Raw genomic sequence first — 23505 nt, 5'->3', positions numbered from 1 at the left:
ACTATATACATAAAGTAGTAACTGTGGTTTAAAGCAGAAGGTGGAGTAGGGGCATCCAAGTAAGTTTTGGGACTCTTGAGTTCTTGCTCTTGTCTTCTGGCTACTATGAGCCTGCTACTGCTCTGCTTCGTGTGATTATACTTGGGTTGATGGCACCTAGGTGTTCTCAAACTGGAACCCTATGTTTATGTTCTCTTACACTGGTTCTTTGTATTTTTCTGGGTCCAGCCTTTGTTTTTCCCTCTATGGGCAGTTCTTACACTCAGTAATGTTGGGTTCAAGCTGCAGAGTACGTTGTTTTCTGCCCTTGGTTTTTCTAGAGCTTGTGGTGGCAAAAGGGATTGTGTGTGGAAGTTAGTTTTTCTCCTGAGCTTAGTCTGGCTTTGTTTATGTATTAATTTTAAAAGCAAAGCTGCAGCAACTTTTTGCTTTAAAAGTCATTATAATCTGTTTACAAGTGACCAGAAATCTCTACCACATTGGACAGTTAAAGCCTTCTAGGGCTGGCATCGGTTGTTCTGGAGCAGCAATGCTGCAGGATAAGAGACTTTTTGCACTTACAGCAGTGTATTTGGTTTAATATTCCCCTTGCTCCTAGTTAGTCTTTATTCCTTTTGGCTTGAAATAATGGAATAAAGTAATTTGTGTGGAACTTAGGCGTGCTGGAGAGTTTTCAGTAGGCTTCACTGCTATTTGCTGGAAACTCTGGAGGCTTAGAAGAAAATCATCTCTTTCGGGTGATACCCAGAAGGTCCAGGTTATGATATATTGCCATTTTGGAGCACTTTTTTGAGCCCTGCCCAAATAAAATGGCTTAAATAAAATTACTGAACTCCCTAGCAATGTCCAGCATGGAGAATATGTTCTAACTGTTGAAGTGCCTAGCAGCAAGGTGGACTTCACCTAGCTATGGAGACCGCAGCTTGCCACCCATACAGCTGAGGGTTCGTTCACTAAATGTGCTGCCCGAAAATTCACTTGTCTCGTATGAATACACTTGTGTGACTTTATTTGTGTGCTTGATGTCTTATCTCAAAGAGATGGCACAGTCATTTGAAGGGTTGGAGTCTATGATTATGCCAAGGTCGCAGATCACTGGCGTTATCTACCTTGTTCCTGAGCTGAGAATTCTCCTGTTGTTTGTGGGGGAGTGCAGGAATGAAGGGAAGGGGGACTGTGATGTGCTTGAGTAGCCACTGGCAGCCCCAAATCATATAAAAGGGCTTTGGATAAGCATCCCTGCAGAGGTGGGTGCTCGCCGCAGCCATCTGCCTGGGCGTCTGTCACCAGTTCCTGCAGGGGTCTGATGCAGCAGTCTCGTAGCTACGGGGTTCTTCGAAAACGGTGTCACAAGTTCAGGGCAGGGGTGAGAAGGGGAAGCAGCACAGGCAGAACCCTCCAGAAGATGGATTCAGGGAATCCTCCGCCCTCATTCTTCCTGCCCACAGGCGGTGTGGTGGCACGGTGGGTCACACCAGTGGCTTGGCTGGGTCCGTAACCCTCTGGCTTGTTCAGCTAATGCTTAGAAATGCCTTTTGGCTTTCAGCTAAACTCAGGGAAAGGCTCGGGCTGGCTTGCTTTCTCAGTCACGTCTTCAGCCAGGAGAGCAAGTTCATTGAGATCTCTAATACATTATAGTAACGCTGATGTTTCAGAGGCACTTCCCCAGGTAGATCTGTCGGTTCTGGGGCATTTTGCTACTTGGCAGTTTTTTGGATGGAGGTAACTCAGTGCCTGAGGCCTCTGAACTCTCCTCCTGCCTGGTGTTCCCTTTGGTGTTAAAAACAACGGCCAAATTTGTGTAGTTCTGGGCTGTGGATGTCCCAGGAAAGCAGCACACAACCAGCCGAGCATCTACAACTCCTCCATCCACCCTTGCTGCATGATTTTGGATTTAAAAGATACATACTTTTAAAACCAGAAGAGCAATGAAGAGGAAGTTGTTATTAATATTGGACAGCAATGCAAACTGCTGGTATCAGGTCTGGGGAGTAAAGTGAAATGTGCTGCTCTGTCATGGTGCTCCTTCAAGTTTGCTGTGTGGGATGCTGTTGGTGTTGGATGGACATGGAGGTTGGGTCTAGGCAAGAGAGGAAACAGTGAAAGGAAGGACACCAGAAGGAGATAGCAGCAGGTGTAGGTATTGAACAAGCTGACAGCATCCCTTCCAAGGGCTGGGTCATCACTGACCCTCTTGTCTCTGTTCCTCTAAAATACTACCATCTTCTGATGAAAAACCATGTGCATGTGACCACGAATATGTGGTTCTGTGATACACTCCAGCTTTTGCTTCCCTAATTAGACATGGTTTGACATGGTGTGGAGCAGGGGGGAAGCATGTTCAAGAGTCTTGTCTAAAGAAAATACTGTTGGTGTGAGGAGAATGCTTTAAGGCCCCAGTTGTGATTAAAACCTATTGCTTGAGGTGTTGTTTCCCCATGTCAAGAAGAGATGCTTGGGTATGAGTTGGCTTAATGTCCACTGCAGCTGCAGTCTCCTCCATCGGAGCCTGAGGATATTCTTCCAGAATGTTCACCCAAATGTGTCCTCATTCCTGGCTAGAGGAGGTTGTGATGTCTCCTGGTCCTGTCGCTCACAGCAGTGCAGGCAGCGAAAGGGTTGCTTCTTCAAGTCTTGGAAGTTGCAGACAACATGAAGAAATCCACCTGTGTGCTAAGATAAATCTGTCAACACAAAACAAGTGTTGGGGCTCCTGGTAAAATCTGCGGAGGCAAATGCATACTTTGATATCCATTTCCCTGTGTCAGGCACTGCTTTGATCACAACTCATTGCACTGGGGAGGCTTGGAGCAGTTACTGTGAAGTGGCTGTTCTGAGCACAGGGAGTTGGTGGCCACGTTAGCTCCCAGCTCCAAACTTCACTGCTGCATCTTCTGCTTCCTCGCTGCTGCTGCTGCTGCTGCTGCTGCTGCTCTGTGGCTTCCCCATCCTCCAGACCCTTTTGCCCTTCCTCATGCCTCATCCTTTACATGGAAGTCAAGAGATGGGTTTTTCAACAAAAGTCCAGAATGCTTTCACCCTGCGTGACTCTCATCATTTGGTCCCATGGTCCTGGCCTACCATGAGGCAGACTTTGATTACAGCCAGGTGTTTGGAGATGGGACAGGACAATATGAGGAGTTAAAGCACAGAAACATGCATGAGCATGGCGTGCAAACCCCTTGATTCTTTTGGCCAACTCATAGTTCAATAACTGGCAGCACTCTCTGCGATCAGAGTAACTGGGGTGCCTGACCTCAGTGAAGCTGTGATCAGGTCCTCACCCTGTGTCCTCACTGGTGTGGTTGTATGTGGGCATAGAGCCCATACTTGGGTGCTGCTGCAATGCACTTAGATTGACTTGACTGGTTCTGTATTTGACAGGCCTCTGCAGGAGTCATCAGGGTCCTGCATGAGGATGGGAGACCATGTAAACAGCAGACACCTTTACTTGTGGCTGCTGGTCCCAGCCCCATGCCAATCAAGCTGCAGTGGATGGGACTTATAAAAGCTTGGGAATTTATTCCCCTCTCCTGGGTAGGCACCCAACCACATCCATCGAGGCTCCTCATTTATATCTGAACACAGCCACCTCTGGGGAACCAAATTTCTCTTCCCTAATGTGTGCAGGGGGAGGTTGGTGGCCATCCCTGCGGGCAGGGGCTGGTAGCAGACCTCAGTACCTTGTATAGAGGAGCTGCATTGCCCCATACCAGCCTGCTCCTGCTGCACTGACATAGCCAGACCATTAAATATGTAGAAGGAGGAGAAAGCACTTTGCCTTGCTTTTATAAATAATAGCTGCACTGTGAGGAGTGTTTAGTGTAATTACTGCAGGGGAATAAACAGATTTGAGAAGAGAGGACCTGCCCTTACCCCTCGACAGCCCCATACGATGGAGGGGGTTTGGGGGAGGATGGGTAGAGGCGAAGGGTTTAGAGGCTGAGTTGGTGACTTGCAAGGAAGCTCTGCTGGGACGCAGCTGGAATAGCAGGCGCTGACATTTGCTAGTCAGAGTTCAAACAAAGATCCCTGTATTGGCTTTATTAGCGAGGCAGTGCTGGGGACACTGGTGGATGTGTCCTGCCCTGGCCCCTGCCCTCCTCCAGTTCCTCTCCATTGCCCTGCGCTTCAGGCAGTGCCTCTCCCGAGGAGGAATTTGGAGGCGAGGGACTTGTGTTTAAAGTGCTTTGTGTGAGACGTCAGCTCGGGGCTGTAAACAGCGCGTGGTTCTGCTCGGAGAAAGTACAGAGCTGCCACTGGTGGCATTTTTCCATTAAGGCAAGGGCTGGAAACCTCCTGGCATGGAGAGCTGTGCTGTAGCTGTGGGAGGGAAGTCTCTCTGCGGAACGCTCCCACTGTCAAAAATAAAGAAAAAATAAATGAAAATTAAGAAAAAAAAAACAAACCACAAAAAAATAGCAAATCAAGGGAGCAGCATAGCGGCATCCCTGAGCTGTTTGTTTTAATTGTGCAGTTTCTGTTCCATGCAGCACTTGGGTGGGATTCGCTGATGAAAGATGGTCATTCACCTCTTCTCTTCATGTGAGCATGTTGTTTAGGAGCTCTTGGGCGTACGAATTGTCTGTGTATTAGGTTTTTGTGAATAACAGCTACACTTGAGATTGCAGGTCTGTTACTTTAATTTGTATTACTATCAATATAAATGGCACATATATCTATTTTGCTTGTTTATTTATTTGATACCTTTACAGTCAAGGAACGTGGACCTGGTGTCTCTGAATTCACTTTCCATGACCTATCTTGCCCCATCTCTCCTTCCTTCAGCACTGAATCCCATAGAGCAGTCAAGTGCAATTCTCTCTTTCCTTCTTGCTTTCAGACCCGGACTGGGCATCCCACAACCTAGGGATCTTCATCTGCTTAAATTGTTCAGGAATCCATCGCAATATTCCCCAAGTCAGCAAAGTGAAGTCAGTCCGCCTGGATGACTGGGATGATGCTCAAGTGGAGGTACGTGCATCTGAGGTGTGAAGTACCAGTGAGCTTGGGGTGCTGTGTTTAACCAGCAAAGTTGTAAACCAGAATCCTTTCTAAAGATGCCACAACAAAAGTGATTTTAGAAAACATGTCTAGATAATTCCTGAGTGTGGGAGTGAGGTCAATGGTGCTGATTGAAAAATGGAGTAGCCATTTCATAAAGAAGCTGTGAGGGTTTTCCCCACCCCTGTAGAAATATCAATGAAACAGGATGTGTAGAAGTAACTAAATGAATTGTCTTCTGTTCCTTACATTACCTGTAGCTTAGACCAGGCAGTAGGCTAGCCCTTGAGTCTGCCCCCCCTGCCCAGCTCACCAGTTCCTGGCTTTGTTCCACTTGGTGTTGAAGACCCTTAAACTCACATCTCAAAGAACCGAACCCTTACAGTATAAATTCTCTTTAAGCCACACACCTGCCTAGATTTGGGTGATGTTGCTAAGGATAAGCCTACCCAGAAAACCCATCTACTTTGACTCTTGGTGCCTTTAAAGGCATGAAGAACGCTACCAGTCTTTGATCTTTATCTTGTTCTTGTATGTTGTAGATTTGAGTTTTTTATGAAAGCCACAGCTCAGAGTGTCATGTGTTTTATGAGAAAAATAGGCCTTTGTGTTGCATGGGTTTTCCCTTCCCTGATTTTCTTTTTAGAACAGATTGAATATGTAAACTTGAGAAGCTCAAAACCGTTAAAATAATGGGGAAAAAATGTTGGGGGGGGGGGAAGCACTTTGCTGCTTGTTTATGCTTGTATGCTTGGCTTTTGATACAAGACAAAATGTATTTAGAATGGCTGCCTGGAAAATAATGGGGTTTTTTTTTTTACACTTACAAAGTGACTTTCATTACATAAAATTTATGAATAGGGGAATATGTGGGTTTGTTTGCAGAGTTCTCGACTAGACTTTCATATCCGAGATCAGAAGGAAAGGAGGGCTGTCAGGGCAGATAGGATGTTTGTTTGTTTATTTATTCATTTATTAGATGCTTCAAACCCCTGAGCTTGCTGGCACGGCTTTGGAAAAATAAAGTTATCCTTTCGGAACAAGTGATGTGATCCAAAACAAAAGGTGCATTGTCGGAGACTGTTACCTCTCTGGAACCGTAACACACAGGGACTTGAAGTCAGTGTCAGGTTTTGCCTTCTGGTTACCTAATTTCTGTGCTGGATTCCCTGGGAGTAATTTCATTCCTATGCCTGCAAGTGGGAAATGCCACCGTGTGCTGCCTTCTGCTCCTGTGGGGACCAGTGGGGATTGTGCACGTGTGACTGGGACATGGACGTGTCCTCAGCATCATGTTAAGCTGTGAGCCCTGGCAATAATAAACAACATTAATTTCTGAGCCCTGATTTGCAGGCACAGTCTTTACAGCGTCCCTTCTGTGTACAGTCCTGGGGAAACCTCTTAGTAAGGGAACAGAGGCTCCATCCCAACAATTTTATTACTGTGTAGGTGCAAAAGAGGGCAAAGGAAAATACTGTTAACATTTTTTAATTCTTTCTGCTTTTTTTCTTTTTACAGTTTATGGCTGCGAATGGGAACAATGTAGCAAAAGCAAAATATGAATCTAAAATGCCACCGTTTTATTATAAACCAACGTTTCTTGACTGTCAGTAAGTAAATACCTCTGCTGGTAAACAGCATTTATTTGTTTGTGCAGCTGCAGCCTCTCTAATATTTTAGTTTTAGCATCATATGTTTTTTTTTAAGCCACAGAGGAGGTTTCATTTATAAAAGGCCTGAAAATCTTTTTTTCTTCTGCACGCATATGGTAGAGTTTATATGACGTGTGGGATCTTATTTAATAAGTACAGTTGAGACGATGCTGGGAAGTCAATAGTTTGTCTGTTCCCCAGACTCTTCCAAGTTTCTAAGGCTACAAAAAAATGCCAGTTTCTACCCATTGATTTCCTCTACCTTTTCAAATAGCCCTTCTGCATCAAAACAGAGCTTGCTTATCAGCTATATGAGATGCTGGGTTACTTGTAATGCAGAAATGCTGGGGTTTAGGGACAAGCTGGTGGATTGTCTTTTTTTGCCTAAATGTCAAATAATCTTCTCCATGAAAGCAAGTGACAAGGTATTGTCTCCCATAGAGCATAGAGTAAACCACTACTAAGTCGGGGTAGACCTTGTAGACTGAGAGGGTTGGGTGGCCAGAACGTGCTGTACCATCCAGGGAGCAAGAAGGGTGAACTGAACTTGGTTTTTAGGATCCAGTCCTGCAGAGTACCAAGGGGGTTTTCTATCTTTGTGAAACCATTCTTTACGGAGGGTCTGGAGGGTATAATTTCAATATCAGCAAACTGGTGAGTGCTGGTTGCTCAGATCTTCCCAATATTGGTGCTTTAGCTGGGTGTCTCTTGTTGAAGAGAGAAGTGTGATTTGGTTGCGTAGTGGTGGTGTGAAAATGGTGTGCGAGGCTCTGAGCAGCTGGATGATGTATTCAAGCATTGCAAGAGGTGCTCAGAACAGAAATATGGGGAGGGTTCGTAGGGCTCCATGCATGAGATGTCAATGTTTGGGTAGGAAGGCTCTGTGTTCCCCAAACCTGAAATCATACCGTGTGTGGGACAAAGTGTTCATGAGTACCCATGCTCATACTCAAAGTGACTTTGTATTTTTAATCTTCTTGTAATAGCCATTAAGAAGAGTTATTGTCTTCCTACATCACACAAAAAGTCCTTTATAGTAAAGGCAAAAGAGGAGACCTCTTGTGTCTGTGAAGTTATCTTAGTGGTGCATCTGTTACCTCCCATTTGATGATGCTCAAATGCTAAATCTGGGAAGGCCCAGGAGTGAGTGGCACTGCCTTGCCTGACAATAAAAAAGCACATCCATTTATGCAATGTTCCCAGATCTTGGTTTTGATCTAAAATGGCTTCTGGCAGCAGCTTCCACAGTTCCTACAAGTACAGAAATGATTTGGGGATGGGCGAAGCCACCGTGTGTTGTGGAGAGGCACACTCTTGATTATGTTGTGATCGTCTTGCTAGGATTATTTTTCTCCAGGATAAAATCCGCAGCCTCTTACCTTTCCTATTGCTGGAACGCCTCTGCTGTTGTGGGAGATATCCCAAGGAGAAGCCAGCAGGAAGGTGCTCCCAGACAGAGTGATCCTGCAGGTCTAGGGGAGGAGATGGTGCAAATGTAACTGAAGGTGGCAGAGCCATTGTTTTGTTGGTTTGGTTTTTTTTTTTTTATTAATTTCATAAAAGCAGCTTCAGCAAAGACTTCTTTGTTTGTTTTTAACCCTGTCTCTCCCAGAGTAGGGAAAGGGGAAGGCTTGCATATGTTTGACCATCTTGAATGGTTGGGGCCTTTCAGGTTCTACTCCCACCTTGAACTGGTCTTCAGGGATCACCCCTGGTCTTGGTTTAGGGAATGTGGGGAAGATGCTTCATGTGGGATTTCCTCAGGACTCAGAAGTGCTTGTGTGGGTGAGGATCTGAAAGGTCAGGGCTGTGATTTAATAAGGAGTTATTATGGAATAGTAATGCCTCAAATGGTGGAGGAGTTGGAGGGGGCTCCCTTTGTGACAATCAAGAACAAAATCTGCCTGCTCTTGCCTGTCCACACTCAAACAGGATTGCTGTTCTTTCACCTCACACAGGCCAGGCTTCCTACTTTTCTTCACACTCTGGGCACAGTGTTGACCCATCCATCTCCATGCACAGTATCCTGCCTCTTTCTCCCCTGACCAGCAGACTAGCCCAAGGGCAGATGTATCCTATTACTGCAGGATTTGGTGGCCAGAGTTTTATGATGTCTGCGGTGCGCCTTGCAGATGGCTCTAGTGTCCTTATCCCTGTGCATCAACTGTTTCTTGCATCTTGCTGTGGAAGTAGATTGTACTTCCTAAAATGGATTGACAAAAGGAAAATCAATGATGATTTCTCTCTTGCTTCTCCACAGAGTTAGGCTGAAACAAAAAGTCTTTTGGTAGTGCGTTTTTCATGCTTGCTTCCTTTGCCTTCTCCTTAGTGTCTCTTTGATACAAGGAAGATGGGCACACCAAGCTCTCCATGCTATCCAGACGGGAGGAAAACTTGTGGCTCTGCCAGCAGCTGGGAGGCGGATGCCATCTGTGTTGAAGAAGCATCTCTTGTGAACTGTCATGGTCCTGAGAGGATCCAGTACCACGTTTGTATCTCTGAACTCCAAAATCCCAACAGTTGGCTGTGCTGTTTTGAGGCTTGCATGTACTTGTGATGTTAAGGATGCAGAAGCAGGATTGTTCACCTAGTTGTCATTGGTAGGAGAAACACAATTCTAGCAGACTTAAATTTTGTCTACTCTGAAGTCTCAGTTAAATTCAGTTCTTTTCCGTGGTCCATCCCTTGTGCTGGTGGAATCCAGCTGGAAGTGGGGCAGGTCCCTCTGCAGATTTGGGTGTCCTGAGATCTGCGTGCAGATCGTACCCAGCTCTTCTTGTGTTGGTCAGGCTGAAGGGATACTGAAAGCTCTCCTTATGGCTCAGGCAGCTTAGGGACCACAAGAGTTTAATTCCTTCTGTTCTCAGGCTGGCAGAAATGTCTGTGACTGGTTCTGTGCTTGGTTGGTTTGGCTTCTGCAAGCTTTTGATACTGCAGCTCAGGCTTTGCTGCTAGGATATTTTCTCTCCCTCCATCCTGCAGTGCAGTTGCACTCTGGGGAGCTTCGCCAAGCGGTGGCTGAGCTCCAGCCGCAGCCTGTAAGAGCTGTCTGCAAGCACACGGGGACTGTGCTGGGACAGCCGCTCTGTTCACAGGCTTTCCTGACACCCAAAGGAGAGGCACATTGCTGGGTGTATAACCTACGAGAAACAGGAGCAGGAGGGTTAAGGGGTTTCGTTGTTCTGTCGCTTCTTCTTTGTCCTTTACTGTAAGACTGACTGACTAGGAGGATGAGGCAAGGCTAGTCTTCCTCCAAGTGGCTGGAAGACCAGTTTCTGTTCCTAACTTGTGCCTATGGTCTAGTGGGAGGTGACCCTGCCCATGGCAGGGGATTGGACCGAGGTGATCTAAAGGTCCTTTCCGACCCAAACTACTCTATGATTCTATTTTACACAGGGCCAATTTACAACTGATTCCTGAACTGACCCTGGAGCTGTGCTCATGTAGGTGGTTCTCCAGCCCAGCGCTGCTGGTTCTCTGCAGTAGCAGCAGGGATAGATGTGACCCCCTTGCAGATCTCCTTCTGAGAGTGCCGCAGTATAAGCAGCTGTGGGTATTTGCATGTTGGAAATGTTTCAAGGATGGTGTGCTAGGTTGTATTTTTCTTTCTGTAGTTAGAGCCTCTCTGTGCCTTTCAACAGATGCATGCTAAACAAGAGCAGGGGAGTGCTGCTTTTTAACGTGGTATATATTTAGCTTTCTCCCTGCCTTGCTGTAGTCCAGTCACTGCAATAGCATGAGATGTTCCAAGCTCGCAGCCCTGGGTAGCATCGCGATGGATGACACCTCCATCTCATGCTGGCACCGTGCCGATGTGTGCTGACCCACATTCTGCGGCATCAAGAGGTTTTGATGCTTCTAATTACAAAACCCATGCTGGCTGGCTGCAGGGGCTGGGCAGGCTTTGTGCCAGCTGCCCTCAGACTTGGTGTGGCAGGATGCTAACGTACAAGCTGGAATCAGGACAGGCTGTTTGTTCATTTAAATCTTAATTTTATAACGCTACTTCTGGAGTCCCTCTTCTGTGGCTGCTTGAAGAATTGCAAAGTTCAGAGCAAGAGAGAAGTGCTGCGGCAGCAGCTTGTCCTTTTTTCTTCTTGCCTACGATGTTGTGTTTGACTCCTTGGGAAATATGTGGTGTTTGCCTGCTGCATCTGGCTTCTGCATCCTCCAGAAACCCCATTGTGGCTCCCTGGCTCTGTCAGACACTTGGCAAAGGTTAGAGAAGTTGGAGGGGTGCTCAGAAATTGCCCAGGGAAAATTTACCAGCTGTGCACACTCAAATAAACCACCCAACCAAAAAGAAAAATCCCCTTCTGTCCTCTCCTCTCGTCTTCTGCCTGCCAGCAATTTGGCCCATGCAGCAGGAGCAGTGAGCAGAGCAGCCAACTTCTGTACCACTGGGGAGTCCCTGAGGCTGAAATGAGTCCCGGAATCTGGGATGTTCCTGCACTACCGCAGGGTTGGCCACAAGAGCTTTGGGTGAGGAACTTAAACCACACAAACCCTCTTTGGATGGTCACGAGTGGTCACAGCCCAGCTTTGTACATCACAGCAGCAGGCTGAGAGCTGTGAAACAGCCTTTTCTGAGATAGGTACGCTGCAGGCACACGGTTGAGTTTTGAGTCACCAGTGAGCAACAGGGGTAGCATTGCCTTTGAGTAAAAGCAAAGGAAAAAGGCTTTGTTCAGCTGTATGCTTGGCTGAAAACTGACAGAAGAAGATGGAGATAAGCTGTTACTGAGCTTTTTCAGTACTGGGAGTACATCCATGTCCCTGCCCAATACTTAACATCATTTTCTGTTGCCTTTTTGCTTGATTTGGGAGCACAGAGCATCATCCTGCAGAGCTGCCTGAGAGCTACAGTGCATTGCTCAGTTCCTCTCTGTGCTTGGATAAGTGGGAGCTACATCTGCTCCTTATACAGAACACTTACATATACTGACTGCCAGTACATCTGAGTACCTTAGTAGGAAAAATGGGGCAGAATGAAATGGTATGAGTTGTACTGGGTGGTTGTCTTATTTGAAATGAGATAGCAGTCAGAGAGATGATGTATCCCAGTGTGGCTCACAACTTGAGGAGTCATCTATGTAGTCATCTGAAGAAACAGTTGGTATCAGAAGTGTCTCATTGTGTTCATGTATGATTAAAATGTGTGGAGAGAAAATTGCTTGATAAATTCTTGGCTTTTTTTTTTCCTCTCTTTATCATTTAACCTTTGGCTCATTTGGTAGAGGAGCTGCCAAGCCCACCACTTCAGTCTGGTGTCTGAAGGTCAGTTAGGCTCTCACCCCTCCCATGCACAGGGCATAATATGGTCAAGGACATGAACTTCTTGCCTCGTCTCCTCTTCCTCAGTCATCTCATTTTACTGGTACCTTATAGGTAAACATCATTAATGCTTAATGTCCAGGGGATAAAGGCTTTTTGCTCAGGCTCCTGCTTATTAATAAGGGTGTTCAAAACTGATGTCCATGGCTTTCAACAGTACCTGATATCTTGGGTGCAAAGCTCGAGGTGCTGCAGGGTGGCCTCTCAGAGTGGCCACTTACCAGTTCTTAAGTGGTGGAGCCTCCTATGGTGGCTCAAACTGGGCACTTGGCCTCGGGGCAGTCTCTGCCTGAGCATCACCCTGTGTCAGCAGAGTGCCTGAGATATGCGTGCTCCTGTGCTGGGAACCACTGGGGGCTTCTCTGCTTGTCATTCATTTTCTCTTTGTTGTTAGCTCATAAGCCTGTTAACTCATATTGATTCCTTTAATTTCCAAAGGAAATTGTTACGAGGTTAAATAGTACCGACACAGGATGTTTCTGACACACTTTTAATCCGTGTTTAACCATTCTGAAAAGCAGCATTGTGGTGTACTGGACCATGCAGGTAAAACAACCAAACAGGAAAAGGAACCAGTTAGCATTTTAATTGAGCATGTTACGATTTTTGCATACTCAAATTCAACTCCAACTTCTTCAAATCCATAATGCAAGATTTTTATGCCTTGATAGCCAAGCCCCCTGTCTTTTGCTCTCCTCCAGAAGCTTGCTGTTGGCCGCTGGTCTTGGGGCACGGATGGCACATCACTGCTGGGGCTCTGCAAGCTGGGGTGATGCACAGAGTGCCTGGAGGAAGCCTCCCAGCTGCCTCATGCCTCCTCCACGCCATCTAAAAGCGAGTCCTCACAGTGAGGAAAAATTTGGACTCGGACTTAAAATTTCATTAAAACAGTTATTTAACAGAAACTTGGCACAGCTGTGTCCACGGAGCTGCCTGTGGAAAGCAGATTGGGGTTTTTTGCTGGAAAAACCTCTGACAAATTCCAGAAGCTACAAATCTGTGTTTTGGAACTGGTGTTCCTGGATGATATTCATTTCTTTTGTCTTAGTTGTACTTGAGGGTGGCTCACGAAGATGCAGTCAGAGGGTGTAGCAGATGGTGTTTGATGTCTTTTGAGCCACTTTCACCTCCGGCTGGGGTTTCTTGTCTGTCGTATGTCTCCAAAAAGCCATAGCAGCCATGCAACGTACGTGATGTGTGCGCCCTAGCGTGACCTAGAAAAGCCAGCCCAGCTGAGGGTCTTTGTAACAATAAATTGGAGACTATAAATTTGGCTGGCCAGGACTCCTCCGCAGAGCACAATGGAACCACGCAGCCACAGTCTGATGTTAAACTGCTTCAGCAGCTTTTCCCGTGGTGCTGTTTGCTGTAAGTGAAAGGCTTTGAGTATGTGGGACCGAGATAAAACCACTCCGCTGGCTGCTTGTGAAACCTTCTTCACTGGCCCTTTGACAAAGAGCATTTGTTTTCATGCGGGTGGCCAGGCAAGCAAACAAGTACCTAAAATAAGATTTGGAGCTATTAGTGTTGGAGGTGTTCGTCGGCCTCTGGACCTGCTGCTTCTTCAGTGCAGCCCAGTCCTGTTCTATTCAGGGGATGTATTTTCCCGTGTTCTGTTGGAAATGTGTTTTTTCCTTAGGGTTTTGTGTTTTGATAGTGTCTGTGGCTTGGTTTGGGGTTTTATTTTCTTCTTTATTTTTTTCTTTAGCGCCCAGGTTTTTATCTTGATAATTCCAAAGACCTTTCCTTTCTAATTGCCAAAAAATGGCACATTCCCTGTAACCAGCAGCCTGCCAGACTTTAGGTGGGCTGTTAAAGCTTTTGGATTTGATCCCAAAAGCTGTGCATCTCTCCAGTTTAGGAATGATGCACTTACATTTTTCTGACAAAAAAGGAATGACGGTTTATTTGCTACATTATCCCATCACCAGAAAGGCAATAAAATACCACGAGGCTGTTGCTACGGTCCTTTTTGTTCACAGAACTTCTGTTGAAATCAAAGGGGGAGATTGGATTGATTGTGCTGTATTAGGCATGTGATGCCCGCTCCGGATTATTTACGTACGTATTCACCTCAGTAAAAATACGTTTCAACTAAAACACAGCAACCAATGTTTAAAAGGCCCCTGAAGGCAGACTTAAATTGAAATGGAGATCAGGTCTGAAGTCCACTGAAAACAGTGGAGAGGTCTGTATGGCTTCAGGGATTTCTGGATGATCCCTGCCCTTCAGTTGCTCTCAGATCCCATAGATACCAGGATGAATTCCTGCTCCTGTTTAAATTCATCCAAGCTGTGCCAGTGAAACCAGGGTTTAATGCCAGACTCAAAAGCAGCTTTTATGGCAGGATTGCCTCCAGCTCATGAGAGTGAGCGGGGTCAAGTCCCTGTTCAACTTCCCCGTTGCATTGAAGGGAGATGGTGGACTTCTCACCATCCTCATTGGGCTTTTGTTTCAGTTTCTTTTGTGGGAGTTGTTCTGCTTTCTATAACTAACCACTGGAGCTGAACCTGCAGCTACTGGCTTTACAACCAAGTTGTCCTAACCGTGGGCTGCTCTTGGTCTGTATTGGTTTGGGGGAAATTACTGCTTAAAGAGCTTTGGTCTGTGGTGATAAGGCAAGGGGAAGAAGATGTGAGCTGGGAAGCTGGCACAGCTGGACTCCTGTCTGCCATGGGAGTTGCCATCAGAGCCACTCGTTGCTGGGAGAGGTTATTGAGAGCATTTTGCAGCTTCCCAGGGTACCCCTTTGGGCAAGGTGCCTCGGGGCTGCTCAGTTTGCTCTCGCTTGCACGAAAGTTTTGGAGCTGCCAAACCAACACTGTTGAGAGCGTCACAGGAAATAAGTCACCGCAGAGCGGTGTTCCCTAAGGCGTGAGACCAGGAGACTGTGTCTGTTGTACTATCTTCATTATGCAGCAAGGGTGTCTTCCCACTGCTGCACATGCACCTTAATTTATGCTATATTTAAGCATTTTACTGGAAGGCTGGCTCTCAGAGGCTCCGAACAGCTGCAGCTCTGGCTGAATCCACTGAAGTCAGCTGGAGTCGAGGGTGGTGTGAATTTTCTGCCTTCTAGTTAAATCCCTCATCATCTTGTTGAAGTCCAACTTTGGCTGCAGTGATAACAACCTCTCTGCAGCAGCCAGGCTGGAAAACTCGCAAGATAGGGCAATATCTAAGTACTTATGCTCATTTTATGATTAACTTTTGGTAGCTTTGTTGATGAGCCGCAGAAGTATAGAAACAGGCAATTATGTGCTACCTTTTGGGTCATCAGCCTTCTACATTTGAAGGCTACTGTGTTGTGGGTATCAGATCCAGCAGGAGCATCCTGCTGGATGCTGGGCGCTTGTACACAACCTCCTACAGTGAACTGAATGTTGGTGGTACCCAAACCAGAGCATAGCAGCAGGGTAACAGCAGAAGGGAGATGGGTGTTCGTCTTCAAAGTTCGCAGTCAAACTTGCAGATGTGTGTGTGACAACTAAAGATCAGGCATGAAAACAGGAACAGAAGGGGGAAAGGCAGAGTTGGTGTATTATTTCTGTAACAGCAGAAGCTCACAGTTGAGTTTTGCGTGCAGGGAAGCTATGGTACACCCTGAGCCTTGTGGGAGAAGGCTGGTGCCCCAACCAGTGAGATGAAATTATGGGTAGGACACAATATATGTAATTATTTCCTTCTACAGTGGCAGGAAACCGATTACAGCCACGGTTCTTGTTGAATAGTGTCTTGCAGATTTAATGAATGCATTTGCTGTACCTGTAGATAAATCTTCATGAGGAATGTCGGTATGGGTATCTTCTTTGAGCGTTTCTGGAACGTGTCTGCTGAAAAGAGAGCGTTAAATTTGCATACTCAGAAAAAAAATGTAATTAGGCATATCAACGTTTTTCATTGGCAGAGAAGTAGATGTGTTGAAGTGTGATGGGTTTTACAGAATACACCCAGTGCTTGGGGGATCTTTTACTGTCATCAGTGTAGGCCACTTCAAAACGTTGGCTGTGAAGCTGGGATGACACATGCCTTTATTTCTGCATGTGATTTCTGCATGTGATTTCTGCCTGCTTGGGCTGTTTAAGGTTCTAGGGCAATTAAGAACTAAGTGCAGTTAAAAATGGTCTGAAGCAATTTCTAGCATATTCTAGATCTAAACGTCTTTATTAGTTCCAGCACTAAAAGCATTAATTCCATGCTAAAATAGAATAGCAAAAAAGTGTTTGGCATCTTTGGGGTATTTTTTCCTTTTTGGAAGTTAAGGTCTTGGCATATGCATCACTGATATAATTTTCCACCTGAAAAGTAAAGGACTTTGTAATAGGCATGTTTCATGGATTTCTTTCTTAGACTTAGCAGTACAGGCTATGAGTTTGGAAGAGCTCTGCCAGGGGGAGTTCTCTACACTCTGGTGTTTGGGTCCTATGTTCCATAAGGCTCAGCCCTTGCATCCTTACTCAGCCATGTTCTCCTGTTTTTTTGGAGGCTTTTTCACTTTTCACACCCCAGGTCCTTTCAGGAGGTTGGCTAGGGCCTGGGATGACTGTTCTATGTCCATTTCATTTTGAAGAGGTCACCTCTCGCTTGAATTCCTGTTGTTCCTAGCTTGGGAGGTGCTCACCTTGCAGTGAGCTCCGTGTTCACTGTGTCACAAGTGTCACCTATCCTTGGGATGGGCTTCCCCTCATCATTATACAATTTTAACCTGACACATCACAATACTTTTTAGTAGCTGTCCCTGCATGACAAGGAGACAATATCTCTGCAGCTTTGACTGCCAGAAGGCCATTACGTACGTGCATCACACAAGGCATAGCCAGGTTCTCTTCCATATTTATAGCTTCAGGGTAAAGGTTTTAATTTTGTGTGCAGTTTGTTGGCTTTTTCGTTAGCTGATCCCGTTTACTGAAGAATGTAGTTTGAGGAAAATAGGTTTAAAACAGTTCATATACTGAGGGAATTTTGTACAGAGACTGATTGGATGGGTGGAAATGGGCTATTCTGCTAAATCTGTAAATTTTGTTAGATTACATTCCAATAAAATCAGATGTACAAAGAATGGATTTGTTGTTGTCCAACAGGAAACAAAAGAAACCCTTGACTCCAGACTGTACAGTGCAATGTTTTGAAGACTTCTAAATCATACTCGTGTTCTGATTGAAGAATTAATGATTCTGGTTTCTTCCTGGGTGTATTTTGGACCATGTTTCCTTGTCTCTGTATTTTTTTTCTTTCCAGACTGCTGCGGGAGCAATGGATCAGAGCCAAATACGAAAGGAAAGAGTTCATTCACAGTGAGAAGCAGGAGCCTTATTCTGCAGGTAGTGAAAGACACCTTTGGCAAATGAGTTTTTTGATGTCCAGTACCTTCCATTTTTTGGTCTCTGTTTATATGTTCTTTATATTGATTATTGCTTGTATGTCACTAATTAGGAGGAGAAAGTGTGTTCTTTTGGGAGAGATCCCTCCTGGCATTCCGTTTGATTGGGAAACTTAAAACCCAATGGAAATAAATGAGTCTTTCTGTTGACTTCCATGAGCTGTTCACCAACAGCAAGTCAGATAAACTATCAGTGAGTTCAGCTCTGGTAGCAGGAGGCATGAAGCTGGATTGAAATAGAAATAGAAGTGTTTGTCTCATCGAGGTGATTTTTGCTTTGGGAAGATGCAGTAGGATTATTAGCATAGTTTGGTTAATGCTGGAGAAGTGTGCCAGGTCTTCCACAATTCCCAAATCTCTGTTATTCTTTCCACGATACTTCCGAGTGTTGTCAGTGGGACATGGTCTCCTTGTAGTACAACAAATAGACAGTGTTTTCCAATTGCAAAGATTGCAGCATGTGTGACAGAACTTGTTTCAGCACTCCCAACATAGTGAGTAGAATGACAGTGGCCTTGCAAAGGGGTGGCTAGTAGAGCGGTGGATTGGATGATTTTCCTGTAGAAGGGAAGGATCTGAAGAGGAATCATAGGGCTCGACTGTGTTCATTGTGTGGCTGCACCAGGACAAGAACTGGCATGAAACTGCATGAAATTAGCTGGGTATTTCTTTGCTATGTGTTAGTGGCATTTAAATTATTCTGCATATCAAGTAGCTGACACCAGCTATAAGCTTGAACGTCTCTGGGATAATTATATTAGCAAAGACCATGTAACAGATTAAAGGTTAAAATATTATTTCCATGCTACTTTTCAAGAGTAATAATCATAGAATAGTCTAGGTTGGAAAAGACCGTTAAGATTACTAAATCCAACTGTTAGCCCAGCACTGCCAAGTCCAGCACTAGACCATGTCCATAAGTACCACATCTACATGTCTTTTAAATCCCTCCAAGGATGATGACACCACCACTTCCCTGGGCAGCCTGGTCCAGTGCTTGTTAATGAGCAGGTAGCTCCAGCAGTTTGCTGCTTATTGAAACCACAGTTAGAATCTTACCACACGTATTCCCAATTTATGCTTGGAGTATTTCTGCTCTGCTGTTTTGTATACACAAGGCATGCACGTAGTGTGTGTGTGGGTATCCATATTCATACACAGTATGTTATGCACATTTTTATTGTAGATTTTCAAAGTGGTCTGTTAGAGCTGGACATATTCTGTTAACAATAATTTGATTGCTTAGATAATTTTGAAATGTATCTGCCAATACGTGTATAACGCTCACCCAGGAGTAATGTTTCCAATTTCGACTGTGCAACTTCTGGATATAGAAGCTTAGAATCAACTAGATACTTTAGGCAAATGCGTGATTTTAAGCACGATTAGTCCTTTTGACTCTAAGAAGAGTGTGTACCTGGGTAAAGAGAAGTCAGTGCTTCAGTGAGATGTTTCTGTGTGCGCTGGGGCAGTTCTTGAATCGCTCGGGTGAAATGGGAGTTTTTCATCATTGTGTCATACACATTGCTGGACCACCAGTTTGCCCAGCTGGTGTAAACCAGTGCCATTGAAGCTGGTCTGAACCATGCTGTCTGTGAGCCCTCCAAGGCAGGCTGGTGCTTGCTGCTTGCAGAAGCTCAACTACATCACACATCTTCTGCCCTTCTCGCTGCTTGCAGGGGTCACTACGGCTTAGTGGCCTCACCAGTGGCTTGGAGGATGCACCCTGCATGGGGTGGACCTCATGTGCCTGATTATACCAGGCTCAGCATGACTGGGAACCACAGTGGATCTGGGCCATTGCTTTCCACTAATGACCTCCTAAACTGCTTGTGGACCCAACAAGGCGGGACGGACACAGGGGCGTCCTCCTGCCCGCACCACATCCAGTTTGTGTCTCAATGTATCTCTCTCTTTCTAGTGATGTCTTAGACCATTTTTTTCTTGCCATTCTGACTTCCCTGGGGGGGTGTTAGATTACCAGTTTCCAAGCATGAAACATTTTGTTGCTAATAGAGACGTCAGTATCCATTTTCTCATGTTTGTTGGAAGATTTAATTCCATTTTCCAATCCCAGGGGCAATTTTGCATTTAGATATTTATTCCATAATTGCATATATAAAAAAGAAAATGCTATCTTTGAGTAGTTTTGAGCAGTGTTCTTTTCTAGGCAGCCTGATGAAACCCTGGTCAGAAATCCAGTGTCTTTCAGAAAATCCTTTGGGGAGGGACTGTCTGGAGCCTGTAGGTGCCAAGCAGAAGCTATCACAGCCAAACTGACAGACTTAGGAGAAATGAGTCTAGGGACAGGAGTGTCAGATGTGCAGGTCAGAGCTGAGGTAATCATACAGGGAAGTTTGGTAGGAGGATGCGGCAGACTTCAGCTGCTGGTGTAGTATAAATAAGAGGCAGTGTGTGATGCAAAGGCAACAGCAAAAGGTCTTGCGTAGCCCTCAGATAGGAAATGTCTGCCTTGTGAGATACAGAGCAATGCAAGGTAGCAGAACCAGAACTGGAAAACAAAGACAGTTTGCATGTGCAGAAATCCCCGGTGTGGGCAGTGATGAGCGTTGAAGCCAGCTCTTGAGCCTCACTCTAGAGTGGAGCCGTGACTGTAGATCCATGGGTCTTGGCTCTGTCCCTGCATCTGATGTTCCCTCTCAGGTATGTGCTGTTACACATTGTTGTGGTTTAAACTCAGTCAGCCATGCAGTCTCTCTCTCACTCCCCCACTTCTCCCCCTACTCCTGGAGGGATGGGGAGGAGAATCGAAAGAATGCAACTCCCACAGGTTGAGGTAGGAACAGTTCAGTAACTAAGGTATAACACAAACCACTGCTGCTACCACCAATAATGATAACGAGAAGGGAAATAACAAGGGAAGAGAATACAACCACTCACCACCCACCGACCGATACCCAGCCTGACCCGAGCAGTGATCCCACCCTTCCAGGTAACTGCCCCCAGTTTATATAGTGGGCATGACGTGCTGTGGTATGGAATACCTCTTTGGTTAGTTTGGGTCAGGTGTCCTGTCTCTGCTTCCTCCCAGCTTCCCCTCCTCCCTGGCAGAGCATGAGACTCAAAAAGTCCTTGGTCAGAGTAAACATTACTGAGCAGCAACTAAAAACATCGGTGTTATCAGCGCTGTTCCCAGGCTGAAGGTCAAAACCACAGCACTGCACCAGCTACTAAGAGGGAGAAAAAATGACTGCTGCTGCTGAACCCAGGACACACATCTAGTCACAGCCACTTATCCTCAGTAGATGATTGCAGTGGAAATTCCTGTAAGGGAATTTTTAGAGAGTTTCTTGCTCCCCCAGGAAGCCTTGGAGCACAAAACCATGTGCCCTGTTCACAGCTTTCAGCTCCTCTGCCCCCAATTAGACTCTGATGGTTTCATTCCTCCGAAAGAGGCATTGTTAATGAGTATATTAGAACCATTGATTTTATTGTGAGTGGTCGGTTTGAGTTCAGATAGTGCAAGGCGATTAGATAAACAGTGATTAAATGTTTCAGTGATCCACTATTAATTCTTAGATACACCCTTTTATACATCTGAGCTCTTAATTCTGCTGTAGTACAAGCACTAAATAATTTGTTTGCCCTAGCCAGACTTTATGAAACAAAACATTATTTACACCCCAGCAACCCCAAATGACACTATGGTCCACGTCCCTTCCACTAGCAATACAGGTGTTGCGCCACAGCACAGAATAATACCAGTTTTAAGACCCTCACAAGAACGTGTTTCAGATTGGCTTTGTCCCTTCTGTTGAATGAACTGGCTAAACTACTGTCAGTCACCAGCTAAGGATCCCTTTTAACAGAGTTTAATGGGGCACAGGTGCTGAATTCTCCAAGAGAGAGAGGATGGTGGTACCTGCTGTCAAAGTCTGGATCTGAGTCTCAAGGCAATCTAAAGGCTTGATAGTTTTTAAAAAGGTTTTGATCAGTTTTATAAAGCTTTTTAAAGGGCATTTTTCCCTGCTGTTAAGAGGCAGCAGTTACAGCAATGCTTCCCTGAAGTCCTGCTGAAAGTCAATTCATTTGGGTGCTTTTGATTCCTCTTGATCAAATGGTTTTATTTTAAGCATGGGAGGCATGGAGGAAGCAAAAAGGAGCACTATTTGCAGGGCTGAAGCACTATAATACTATAAACTGGTCAAGGTGCAGCTGCCCTAATGCATCTCAGGCCACAGATGAGAAGAGAATGGGATGTGCATGTGGCCAGGAGAGAGCAAAAGGGAGTCGTTAGCTCCTTGAACTTGGCTTTGGCTTCTGATGGACCCATCCTGTTACTGCCGGGGTGCCAGGAGTAATTAGTGCCCTGGGATGAGCTGAAGTCCAACCTGGGACTGTCTTGGGCAGGATAGCACATCTTCGTGTCTTTGCTGTAACATTTGCAAATCAGGTGGGGGAACTCTTAGCACTTGGTGTTTAATCTCTCAATGCTTGTCAGGAAAAATGTCTTGGCTTCACCATTAGGACCTGGAAGCACCTATCCAAAGATGGAGGTGGCTGGTACCATCAAAGAGGCCTCATGGGTATCTCTAGCAGCAGAGATGCTGGGCTGTGCAAAGCAGTTGCCACCCTTTCCTTGGTGAGATAGTTCAGCAATGATTTGTATGCTCTTACACCAGGGTGTAGGTGCTTTCCAGCACAATGTGCTTTCCAACAAGCACAGGGTAAGCTGGGTGCAAACAGCATCATAAAGTGCAGCTTTTTGCAACTTCGCTGCCAGTGCTGCCTTGTGTTTCCTATAAATAGACCAGTAAGTCCTGTTGCTGTTAAATTTATCAGATGGTGGAAGAGCAGTTAAGAACAGGAGAAGAGTCACAGTAGAATACAGCTGATGAAAAAAGTCTGCTACCAGCTCTGCAGGCCGAATGATTCCCTTGCAATAGGACTGGGGAACAGCAGTTTTCCCTTGCTCACAGCAGATGCTGCTGCATGTCTTTCATGTTGAGACACTTGGTTCCCAAACGCATTCAGGATGGGAGAAGAATTGTAAAATCATAGAATATTCTGGGTTGGAAGGGGCCTTAAAGCTCACCCAGTCCTAACCTCCTCAACACAGCGAGGGATAGGGCAGCCGCAGCTTCTTTGGGCCACCTATGCCAGTGCCTCACCACCCTCACAGTAAAGGATTTCATCCTTATATCTAATCTAAATCTCCCCTCTGTCAGTTTAAAGCCATTTCCCCTTGTCCTATCCCTACCTGCCCTTTCAACAAGTCCCTCTCTGGGTTTCTTGTCAGCCCCCTTAGGCACTGGAAGCTGCTGTAAGGTCACCCCAGAGCCTTCTTTTCTCCAGTCTGAACAACTCCAGCTCTCTCAGCCTGTCTTGATAGGATAATCAATGCCAACAAGCATCACTGCTTTCATTCTTTAGTCAAAGGAGGCTGGAGCTTAAGATTTAAACCCTATCTTTCTGGGTGGAAGCTGGAGTCTTTGATTACCTGATTGGTAGTCCTACAGCTGTGTGGGATGGCCTGTTGGACTGCAGAGTAAGACAATATAGCATTAGTACAATCTTAGATGGTCTTAGAGCTTCCATTGGAACAATGAGAAAGCTGGAAGATACAGGCAAGGTTGGGTCACATTACCAAAGTCAAAGATGATGGGGGCTTCTGCCTCAGGTTTGTATTCTTGTATTTATAGAACTATGAACTAGATCTTATTGTCATTATTGAGGTGAGCTCTAGGTTTACCCAGGTAGCTACAAAGGGTAGCAATCGTCTGAAGGTGCCTATTTGCCTGTACCATCTTCTGTCAATGCCCTAAAGATTACTTGGCTTCTATGTTATTTTGTATTTGTCTGCAAATATGATGGCAAAATAAATTTGGACATGAAAGAATACCCTAAAATAGTAAAATCTGTTAATATGCACTCTCCATTCCATGTGGCTCTTGCATAATTTGGGCAGCAGTCTTGAATTAATTTTCTCCTGCACTTGCACAGTTGGAAGGAGCTCTGACTGCAGAGCACTAGAGAAAATGCATGGAACATAAATACACTCTTTCTCAGTGTGAGAAAGATGCCCTTATTAGTTCAGTGTGACCTGCAGTGATGTAATGCAGTTTATTTTGGGCCTGATCAGACAAAGCAGTGAGCAGTGTTGCAGTTAAAACC

At 45.5% G+C, this 23505-nt stretch overlaps 1 protein-coding gene across 1 annotated transcript in view; it reads left to right on the top strand.

Annotated features, from left to right (window-relative positions):
- Window positions 1-23505, top strand: part of ADAP1 (ArfGAP with dual PH domains 1) — a 57623-nt gene that overhangs the window by 5454 nt on the left and 28664 nt on the right. The window contains exons 2-4 of the mRNA XM_061473279.1: window positions 4844-4974; window positions 6523-6614; window positions 17229-17311. Of these exons, the coding sequence (XP_061329263.1) occupies window positions 4844-4974; window positions 6523-6614; window positions 17229-17311 (306 nt within the window). The remainder of the gene's footprint in view (window positions 1-4843; window positions 4975-6522; window positions 6615-17228; window positions 17312-23505) is intronic.

This window comes from Pezoporus flaviventris, unplaced genomic scaffold, assembly GCF_033815535.1.
Source record: "Pezoporus flaviventris isolate CSIRO_AGI_PZ_B2104156 unplaced genomic scaffold, CSIRO_AGI_Pfla_v1 ptg000078l, whole genome shotgun sequence".
Classification (NCBI taxonomy): Eukaryota; Metazoa; Chordata; class Aves; order Psittaciformes; family Psittacidae; genus Pezoporus; species Pezoporus flaviventris.
This window is presented reverse-complemented; position numbering and strand designations above follow the sequence as displayed.